The sequence below is a fragment of the Mchenga conophoros genome, linkage group LG14 (assembly GCF_057382185.1).
Source record: "Mchenga conophoros isolate Kocher_MC1m ecotype Shallow Benthic linkage group LG14, M_conophoros_male_GT1.1, whole genome shotgun sequence".
NCBI classification, from domain to species: Eukaryota; Metazoa; Chordata; class Actinopteri; order Cichliformes; family Cichlidae; genus Mchenga; species Mchenga conophoros.
In genome coordinates this window covers 31,307,220-31,318,999 of record NC_140539.1, presented here as the reverse complement: position 1 = coordinate 31,318,999, position 11,780 = coordinate 31,307,220, and the positions used below count along the sequence as shown (strand labels likewise).

Below are 11,780 nucleotides of genomic sequence, written 5' to 3'. Positions count from 1 at the left end.
ACAGGATGTTTTAAATTTTTGGGCCATTCAATCCTTAAACAACCGTTGCAAGAGCTTGTTCTACATAGCCAGCAAAAAGTCGTACTCGTTTCCAGTGGGTGTTAGAGTCTGCCAGGGTTGCTCTTTGTCATCGATTCTGTTCAGAATTTTTATGGACAAAATTTCTAGGTATAACTGAGTGGATTAAGGATTCCACTTGAGTGGTGTCAGAATCTTACCTCTGCTTTCGCAGATGATGTGGTTCTGTTGGCTTCATCAGGTGATGGCCTCCAGCTTGCACTGAAATGGTTCGCAGCCAAATGTGAAACAGTGGAAATGAGAATCAGCACCTGCAAATCTGAGGCCATGGTCCTCAGCCGGAAAAGCTTGAAGTGCCCACTCTGGGTCAGAGACAAGTTCCTGTCCCAAGTGGAGGAGTTTAAGTGTCTCTGGGTCTCGTTCAGAAGTGCTGGGAGAAAGGAGCAGGAGATCAAAAAGCGGATTGGTGGTGCAGCTGCACTGATGCAGTGATGAAGATGATGTACTGGTCCGTTGTAGTGAAGAGAGAGTCGAGTGTAAAAATCGAAGCTCTCAATGTCCTAGTCGATCCACGCCTCTACCCTCACCTATGGTTGCAAGCTGTGGGTAGTGACAGAAAGAACGAGACCGTGGATACAAGCGGCAGAAATTAGCTTCCTTCGGAGGGTGGCTGGCTTCTCCCTTAGAAATAGGGTGAGGAGTTCAGTCATTTGGGAGGGGCTCAGAGTAGAGCTGCTACTCTTCCACATTGACAGGAACAAGTTGAGGTGGTTTGGCATTTCACAAGGATGCCTCCTGGGCACCTCCTGGGTGAGGTGTTCTGGGCATTTCCCACCGGGGGGAGGCCCTGGGGCAGACCCAGGACATACTGGAGAGATTATATCTCTCGGCTGGCCTGGGAACACCCTTGTGTTCCCCCTGACAAGCCGGATGAAGTGGTCGGGGAGAGGGAGGTCTGGACTTCTCTGCTTAGGCTCCTGCTCCCTCAAACCGGCCAAGGATAAGCAGAAGTGGATGGATGGATAGATAGTTCAAGCCAATATATATCTGAATTGCCCACTAATTGCAATCTAGTCAGATTTTTCAGTTCATCAGCTGCACATCTTATAACTATTTCCAGAATTAGATCAAAGTGTGCTAATGATGCTTTCAGTTATTGTGGTCCCATTCCTTGAAACAAGAGGCCCCTACATGGATTCAAAAACAGACTCAAAATCTTTTTATTCACACAGGCTTATACTTTGTAGGTGTTGTTGTTTTGTTTTGTTTCATTTCGCAGTTTTTCTAGCTTCAAGGCATCGTAAAACTACATGTTTTCTATGTTTTTGTCTTCTGTGAAAAGCACATAGAGTTAACATGTTATGAAATGTGTCAAAGTTTGAGAATGAGTATGGACAATTTTTGTTATCCCAGACAAGAATGATAAATATATGATGTTTGATTAGTTTCAGTTTGGAACTTAAGGCAACAAGAGACCTACCTTTCAAACCATTTTCAAAAGAACTACAATGGTGTGAAAAAGTCTTTATTTTTTTGTTTGTCACGCTTAAATGTTTCAGATCATCAAACAAATTTAAATATTAAACAAAAACAAAGGTAAACATAAAAAACATAAAATGAAGTTTCTAAATGAAGGTATTTATCAATAAGGCAAAAAAATAAAATCTTAACCACATGACCCTGTGTGAAAAAGTGATTACACCTACTAACTGGTTGGGAAACCCTTAGCAGCAACAACTGCAATCAAACATTTGCGATAACTGGTTATGAGTCTTTTACAGCACTGTAGAAGAATTTTGGCCTACTCATCTGCGCAGATTTCTAGAGGGTTAGAGAGGGTTTTCAAGCATAAAACATTGTCATGCCACACAATCTCAATAGAATTCAGGTCAGGATGTTTTCCCCCCTGATAATAAACGCCTTGGTTTAGAAACTGCATTTTGTGTTAACTTGTGTTTTCTTTGTCTAATATTTAAAGGTTTTGGTGAGATGAAGAATTTAAGTGTGACAAACCTTTAAAAATGAACGATCATCATATTACTCATATAAGGATTAATGCAGTTTAAGTGCGGAGAAGCGAAAAATTCAGTTTTAAAAAGATGCAAAAAAATTGATATCAGAAGAAGACTTGATAAAGTTATCACATTAAGACATGTCAGCAGTTAATGTTTCTCTGTTTCATTCTGTAAGTTAATTTGAGTATCAAAAACCTTTCTAAAAATATTATTAAACTAAACATTTGACATAAAAACACATTTTAAAATGATATATATTAATAAAGACCCAAATATTTCATTTGACAACTTACATATAATGCAATGAATGCAATTGCAATTAATAACTTATGAGCATCGTTATCAGTTGTTAGTATTCCTAAATAAAATTCTTAAATAAAATAAAATAATACAAAAAACATATTTGTTTTGTTGAAGCAGGAAAATATTAACAATTTATTTGCATTCAGTTTTTAATCCAGTGCTCACTTTTCCTTTTTTAAATCTCCGCATCAAAACATTTTTTATTTCTTTAGTCTTGAAACAGTATATGATTGGATTAACAGCAGCAGGTATGAGGCTGTACATCATTGTAATAATAATCCGAATAACAAGATTAAAATTGAATCCCACACCAGTAGCAATATAAACAAAGCATCTTGGCACATAGAAAAGGCTGGTAATAAAGAGCTGAGGGGCACAAGTGGACAGCACTTTGTGACGTCTCTCAGTTTGAGACATCCTCAGAACAGCTATGATGACAGAAAAATAGGATAAAATTATGAATGTTAAAGGAACCAGGAGAGTGAACATTGCATTAGCAAGTGCAACACTGTACACATAGTCCCGCTCATCACTACAACTCAGCCTTGTTATTGATATGAGATCACAGTAACACTGCATGATAATATTCTGGTCACAGTAAGGTAAAGTTAAGGTAAGAAGCACAATTCCCAGCAAACGTATAAATGTTAAAACCCAGCACATGGTGCAAGCAATAGCCACTGCTTTGTTTGTAAATAAAATGGGATATTTGAATGGAAACCATATGGCAACAAAACGATCCAAAGCCATCATCAGCAAGTTTAAAGACTGAATAGCTCCCAAAGAATGAACAAAATACATCTGTGTAAAACAAGCTCCAAAAGAAGTGATCATGTCATTCCACCAGTATCTGGCAATGATTTTTGGAAGAGTCACCACGCCAAAGCAGATGTCTGTCATTGCAAGGTTAGAAAAGATTACGTATATTGGTTTGTGCAGAGTCCGCTCAAAAATGATAACAGCTATAGTGAAACCATTTCCAATTACAATAGCAAGGAAAACAAGAAGAAGAAGAACAGACACTGGACCATAATATTCAGGAGGAAGTCCAGGAAATCCAATAATAATGAACTCTTTTATAGTGGTAATATTGGTGTATTTCATTGATTATCATTTATGCATACACAAAGAAATAATCATAAACCAAAGGTAAAATTAAACAAACCACATTTTAGTCCTATGACAAAAATGATACAAATGTTTGGATTAGATACTCTATTATAATAATGATTAATTCGCTCTATTCATATCATCAATACACCTCAGCTCTAAATATGCAAGAACATAACCCACTTTCCAAAACAGTGTTGATGGTTTTATATTGTAAATGTTTCCAACAGAGTCTGAACTAATGATGTGTGGGGTAAATAACACTCAGAGGAAACAGCTCCCATGTGCACTCAAACTTTTGAAGTGACTCGTTGCTTCTACTGTATAATGAAATGATTTGCACTGAAGATTGTCAGAGCTTCACTGTGCAAAACTAAAGAAAAAGTTTATTTAATCCAACAAATCACAGAAGAAATAACTTGATGTGTAGCTCTAAGTTTTATTAGAGACATGTTTGTCACATGTTGTCTTTGATCTGAATGAAGATTACTACTCTTGGGAAACACACGCACACACGATCATAGCATCATTGACATCACCCTTAAAGCCTGAATTATTCATTTCTTTTAGAACTGTAATTTTATTTCTGTTAAAAATTTGGGGAATTATTAGGTTCTTTTTTCTTTATGATTAAATGTTCTCACAAATCGTCTGTGAAGGTTCTCAGTCATCCAGGTCATCGTAGTCAAAGGAGCTTGCAAAGAAAAGCGTCTGGACTTCTTTAAGTTGCTTGAAGACGTTTCACCTCTCATCCGAGAAGCTTCTTCAGTTCTAAGGTCAAATGGTGGAGACTCCCAGATATAAACCTAGTGGGAGTAACCCCCCACAGAGGGACAAAAGGACCCCCTGATGATCCTCTAATCGCCTGAGCCAAGGTGTGAAACTGGGTGTGGGTCCCAATCAGCCAGAGTTTCGGGTGTGTTCATTGTGAAACCTGGCCCCACCTTATCATGCGAATTCCTGAGGTCAGATGGCCCAGGATGTGAGTGGGCGTTAAGGCCTTAACGCCCACTCACACCTTGGCTCAGGCGATTAGAGGATCGCCTGAGCCTGAGCTTTTCTTTGCAAGCTCCTTTGACTTCTCACAAATCATGTCTGCAGTCAAAAGCTGTGTGTTGTCTGGTTAACAGCCCTTTGTGTTCACTGCTTGCTTTGTAGTGATGGGTCGTTCGCGAACGAAATAGCTCTTAGAGCCGACTCTTTGACGTGAACGACGCGAGCTGGCTCCTCATCGCGAGCCGTACGTGGGGTTTTTTTTTTCTTTCTTTCTCTCACCCTCTCTCTCGCACTTTTTTCCCACTTCACTCTGCACGCGAGCCTTGTGCTTTACGCTGCAAAGGGGGGGGGGGGGGGGGGGGGACGGGCAGTTACACTCAGTAGCACAGGAACAGAGCCAGAGGGAGAGAGAGAGAAAGAGAGCCAGGGACAACAACATCACATTAGAAAGGTATAGTAATCATCCACAACTATTTTTGGTTGCAAATGATAAAAGATTCTGAAAGTTTATTCATGCGGGCCCATATGACAGAGAATATGCATGTTCTTTTTGTTTTCATATTATAATTTATATTTAATTGTGTTGTGGTTTGCATTGTTTTGTGTTGTTTTCACTTTAAATTTGTAAAAGGAAAAAGCTGAAAATTTAAATAGTTAAAAGTTGAAATGTGAATAGTTGATTTTTGTATTATATGATTTATTTATTACATTTTATGTGGAGTGAATAAATAAAAGTATATTTACGGTGGCGCCTAGAGACAAAGCACATACAAACTTCAAATCACATACGAACTCTGAAGCATGTACAAACTCCAAAACACGTAAAAAAAAAAACGTACAAACTCCAAAACAAGTAAAAACATGTAAAAACTCAGAAGCACATAAAAACTCAAAACACGTACAAAATACAACAGAAGTGCTTCAGGATGCTGGGCGCAGTGTTGAGCTTTTGTTATCTTGTGGCTACACAAGCCAGCAAGTACCAACAACCGGATTTGGTGTGTGGTAGTAACAGGTAAATGAACTTTTTTTTAAATTATTTGAATATATATGAGTGCCTGTGTAATACACAAACAATACACACATGCTTTCAATTGTGTCATTTAAGTGATCTAGTAGCTCTGCTTTGGAAGTTCAGTTCATGCTAGAAATGTGTTTTGGAGTTTGTACGTGTTTTGTCTCTAGGAGCCACCGCATGTATTTATATATAAACATATATAAATAAAACCACTTTTTTTTACGTTAGTAATTCCTTTTGTGCATAATTTCATATTATTGTTAATAATAAATTAATTAAAGCAAGAAAACAACCTGAAGAGCCTGTTCGGAGCCGAAAGAGCCAGCTCTTTTTAGTGAGCTGAACCGAAAGAGCCGGATCTCTAAAAAGAGCTGGAAATCCCATCACTATTGCTTTGGATTCAGTTTGACTTTTGCTTGTGGACTCTTTGCTGGACTTTGCATCAGACAAAATAAATGCTCACTTTGTGTTACTCAGTCTGTTTGCACTTGGATTGTAACTGTGCAAAGCGTGATTTCATGACACAGCAAGTAGAAATCCAGTAGATGTCTACCAAGAGCTGTTAGTTAAAAACTTTACACATCCCTTCATGGTATGGAGTGTGTTTGTTGTTGTTGATTTTTTGGTTTGCTTGTGTAGTGGCAATTCCTTTTGTTTGACAGACCAAACATCCCACAATTAAAAGTCCACAAGCCACTGCAGCACTGAGATAATATTTCGTACGCAGGCAAAAGAAGTCCACTGTCCAAACTTGAAAGTTGCGTTTTTATGGTTTATTTTATCCAGTTTGGCAAGCAATAACAAGATCCATTTTTTGTTACTTCCTGCTGCTTCTCCTGCTCTGGTAAAAAACCATAGGCCCACCCCAGTGCATGCTGGTCCTATACCAGTCTCTTTATTTATAGAAACAAAATGGCCCTACAGCTCTTACTGACTAATTTAACAAAGTAACATTAAACAAACAAAACATTGAAACAAATATTAACTTACAAATAAACTTGTAAATAAACCCCAAAATATAAGTAAACTAACAACAAACTTTAACTAATTTCAAAATAATAAAAATAAAGAACAGATAGCTCCAACAGCTTGTTTGCTTTAACACATTGCACAGAAACTACACTAGTAGAAGAAAAAGAGAAAAGGTGTCAGGCTTTAAAAAATAGATGAACAATATCCAAAAAGCCATAAGAAATACAAAAAAAAAAACCCAGCATGGGCCATGGACAGGATCTGAGAGGTCCATCTGATCCCTCAGCTTATTTTGCTACCTGTTAGCGTACCTGGGTCGTTGACCCAGTGTTTTGAGTTTTGCATTATCATTTACCTTTGATTTTGCCATTATTTATCATTTCTAGTCTTTTGGTTTCTATGTTAGAGTTCTCTGTCTTCTGGTGTCTGTCTCTGTGTTCCATGGTTGCTCTGTCTCCCCTGTGAGCTGTATCCCCTTGTCACGTCAACATCTATGTGTTAACCATCCTGTTTAACCCTGAAAGTCTGTCTCTCATGTCAGTGTTTCTAGTGTTGCTGTCCCTGTCTCGTTAGGTCTGATTTGTCCCAGCTGTGTTTCCCATCTGTCTCCCACTGCCTCCTCTGTGTATTTAAACCCCGTGTCTTCCTTTGCCTGTGTTGCTGTCTCCCTCATCCGATGCTGTGTGTTTCTGCTAGTTTAAGCTTTGTTATAATTTCCAGTATAGTTAGTTTTCTGTTCCTTTTGCAATCCAGCAATAAAAGATGAGTTTTGAGTTTACATTTGCCTCTGTGAGTCTGCATTTTGGGGTCCACCGTGCCTGTCCACACACAGTACATGATACTACTGTTCATCGAAGCCTCATGAGAAACTGTTACAAAGCTTCTTGTAGACAATGAGCTATGTATAAAGGTGTGAGGGCAGTCAAACCAAGAAAGCACAGGCAATGTACACCTGTTATACTCATGTGTTTTCCTGAAGTCTCATTTTTTATGAAATTATTTATTTTGGATTTAAAAAAAATGTATTATTAACCTTAGAACACTATTGCTAAAAATAGTAACACCATCACTAACGCCGGGTGATTTTTACCCAATACAATATATACCCAACAAAAAGTACTTGTCATTAAAATATATGACAACACATGACAAATTAGAGTGGTTTTCTTTTATTTTCAGCTGTGCCATATCTAACAAAATGGGGAAAAAAGTTTCATGGGGGACCCTAAAAAATGCTCCAAAATTTCTGGAAAATTAGTAGTTGGAAAACAAAACAAATCCTAAACAAAAATATAATGATGCTGGAAACTTGGTTTTGGTTCACCCATTCCTGGGATATTTGAGTCTTCCCTGGTAAAGGCACAGTCTCCTTGACACGCGAACAGCTGCAGGAGAGAGAAACAAAAAATAGCATTTTGTGAGTGGGTAAAAATGACCAGTTGACTAAAATTTTTTTTTTTACCATATGAATTCTTTTGGAAATCACCACTTGTTGATATTTATTCATAACCACTGCACTAAATAAGGATACCATGCAAATTCCAGGACCACTCTTACTTACCTATTCCTTACATGCAGTCAGTACACACAGGGTAGTAATGGCGTGGACACATCGGTCGACGGCAGACATGGCACCTGTATCGCGTCTTCCTGTCCAAGCCTGTGGGGCAGTGTTACGAGTTCAAATTGGGGATGGACACAAGAGAAAAACCACAATAACAACACTGGTCCGGCCGGGTTGAGTCAAACGATGATTTTAATGCACACACGCGTGGGAGATGGACACTGTATGCAGACAGCCTCAGATCTCAAAATGGTGGAGCATTACTCAAACTCTTATAGCCTCTGGTGCCTCCACCTTATCATAAAAAGCCTAAACATTCACACTCAAAAGCCTAAACACTCACATGCTTTTCTCTCACACGACGCCTAAGCTACGACCTTGGCTCCCTGTTTATCTGCTCCTGCTGAGATGGGGCAGAAAACTCCAGTATACTCTCTCTTCTAATCAGACAAACAAGGCGATGACTTTCTGCGAACAGTATTTCTTATAACTCAGCAGTATAATGCATCATAAAACAATATCATTCATTCACAATAAATCAGCAGTCTACTTTAATGCAAATCAGTTTAACTAATGCAATAGTTGTCAGCTTCTTCTAATTCAGGAGAATAATGCAAACTAAAACTACATAATAATTCACAATCTTTAATTAGGGGTATAACATGGCATAAAATAATATTATAATCTAACAGCAGTCAGCACACCTCACTAAGGGACCACTGCTTTCTGCTGCCACTGGTCCTGCCTCACCTTCAAGAGTGCCAGGGGTAGGGATGTCGAGCACGCTACAGATCAGGACTCTGAGTTGACGTGACAGATTTGAAGAGGGGAACCTCTGCTCTGCCCATGGTTTGATGAGTGCCAATGCCAAAGCCTCCTCTGCATTTGGTTTTCACCTGTCTTCATTGCATTCTCATTGTGAATGATCCATGAGTTTATCACACCAGCATTGATCATGCCATAGAACAAAGGGGCCATCTCTTGGTTTTTCTTCCATAACCATAGTGAGCGCACATCTGGTCAAAAGTATCGACACCTCCCTTTGTTTTGTTGTAAAATTCAATCACTTCGGGCTTACGAGTGGGTCTTATGCTTGGTTGTGTATGCATGGATGACAGGAGCAGTACAACCTTCTTTTTTGAAGCTTTGTCAGGGAGGAAGGACACCAAGGTTAGTTCTTTGGTAAAAAGAAATGCACTGGAGCCTGGCACGTGATTTTCTTTAACTTTCATCACTTGTGGGATCTCCCTTTTGTTTGCTTTTATTGTTCCCACTAAGGTCATGCCACAGTTCTGCAGCAGATCAATCGCCAGTGGCACAGAAGTGAACCAATTATCAGTGGTCACATTCCTGTTTGTATGGTGATATTGTTTGGTCAGCTCCTTGGTGAAATGCTGGCCAAGACTTTGTCCATCCTGTCGTTGTGTTACAAGTTTCCCCAGGTATGGTATTCCTGTCAGCAGGTACTTGCTTTGGGAATCATTGGCAAGGACAAGCTTGATACCATATTTGGCAGGTTTGTTGGGGATGCACATTCTAAATGGACACCTCCCTCTAAATCCAAGCAACTGTTCATCTACAGTTATGTTTTGACTGGGCACATATAAGTTTTTACAGTTGTCAATGAATATTTGCCATATATTTCTAATGGGAGCAAATTTATCCATGGCCTGTCTTTCTTGCCGTGTGTCAGGGTCATCAAATCGGAGACAGCTAAGGAGGAATGAAAAGCGGCCCTCAGACATAGCAGCACGGTACACAGGTGCAGCAGTAGCAGGGTTCCACATTTCTTTAGTAGACAAATGGTTGTCCATCTGGCAACCACTAAAGATACAAATCCCTAGCATTGCACGCACCTCTGCTGGGGTTGTTCTCTGGAAAGTACCTGTTATCTTCCGATACTTCACAACTTCAGCATCAATACGGATGTTCGTCCATGTCACAATTTCGTCGATGATTTGCTCCTCAAAAAATAATGTGAAACACTTCTCAGGGGTGTCAGCATTTGATGCTTCTGGTGTTGGTCCTGGTGTAAAAGCAGGCATCGTGCAGCTGTCCTGGTAGCTGCCAATGTCTGAGGCCGAGAACTCCCCTGGAAACCAGAAGTACTCCTGTAAGACTTGTTTTGGAGTCTCACAATATAGGCCATGTCATCATTCACATGGCGGTGTCCTCTCCCCCTGTGACCCACATCAGGCGTGGCAGGGACCGCATCAGGCGTGGCAAGAACCACATCAGGTGTGGCAGGGGAAGTAAGATGGGCAGTAACCCTAGAGGCAAAAGGTCCTGAGGTGGGAATTTGCCTGGTGGTCAGTCTACTTGAATCACGATGTCGCATTTTTTTTCTCCGATGACTTGAAGTGCTAGGCTCAAAGCCATCACTATCACTGTCATCATCACCCGGTTTTGGAATGTAGTCCACGTCACTTTCGCTGTCATACATCTCTTCTGCTTCCACATGATCAACATCTTCATCACTGCTTTCCCTGAATAGAATCTCTTCTATTTCTTTTTGGGTGAAGTACTTCAGTGGTTTCCTTTTTGGCATTTTTTTCCCTAGAGGACTGCTAGAACTTCACCAGCTAGCTATCTTGCTAGGTATTTGCTGAAAGAAATAATGTGCACAGTTATCTAGCTAGCTTTTAGATAAAAAAAAAGAAAAGAAAAAGAAATCTAATCAGCTAACAATTGCCAAGTTAAACAAACCTTACCTATGTGTTACTCACTAGCTGGGATGCCAGAAACACTAAACCTGCAACAGGGTGACAGCTGTAGTTGAAGAGGGACAGTAAATATGGTGAGCCTGAATGTTGTCACCCTTGAAATGCGGCAAGCTCGCCTGATTTTATACACTAACACTATCACCGGGTGAAATCCACCCAAAACCTACTTTATCCTCTATCACTATTGCCGGGTGAAATTCACCCAAACACATGCCTGTAGGAAAAAGCGGGATTTGGGGTAGGGAAACACCCACGCCTTCAAAGACAATGCTGAAACTACCCAGAGACCCACCACACTCAGACAAACGCAACATATTGAAAATTATGTAAATACATTTGCTCGGGTGAAAATCACCCGGCGATAGTGTTCTAGGGTTAAAAATGATAAACCCTGTCCAGCATGTTACTTAAAGAATATGGAATCATAACAGAGACGCTGTACACATATGTCTGTATTTAATTCTTTGTATGTCTACCTAAATACACAGTGACACATCATAAACATATACAGCAATAGTTTGATCAGTTTCAACAATATACTGAGTCTATGTCTATAACATCACATACTATTTTATAATCATTACATCTTTATAATGAAAGCAAAAATTTAATTAGATTTTGCACATCTTAAAAATTAGATGACAGGATACTAATGAAGGCTTGACTTGAAAAACAAAACAAAGACAAGTTAAAAAATGTGTCTTGCCTACATGCAAATGTGTAACTGTGGTTACGGGTTCAAGGCAACAGCTTCAACAAAAACCATCCTGATATGTCTAATTACTAATATGTACTAAAGTAGGAATATGTATGTATTTTCAATGATAGCAAAATTTGATTGATTTCATACAACCTATGTTTAATATTGTGGGTAAACAGCATACTTTTACACTTTTACAGATTTTGAGCATTACACCTTAAAAGAGAAGTAACATTTTTCAGTACAATTCGCCATAATTATGTACAAAATATATGTACATAAAATAACATTGTGAAAAGCGAGTAGTCTACTTTCATAAAAGTGTATGAGAAAGAGATATCCTGATTTTGGCTTATCGACT

The 11,780-nt window shown here is 39.2% G+C and overlaps 1 protein-coding gene across 1 annotated transcript; it reads right to left on the bottom strand.

The window, feature by feature from the left end:
- Positions 1-2,468: 2,468 nt before the first annotated feature.
- Positions 2,469-3,440, bottom strand: LOC146560093 (olfactory receptor 1500-like). The gene has a single exon (XM_085245018.1). It carries the CDS (start codon positions 3,438-3,440, stop codon positions 2,469-2,471), a length of 972 nt encoding a protein of 323 aa, XP_085101144.1.
- Between the last annotated feature and the right edge of the window lie 8,340 nt (positions 3,441-11,780).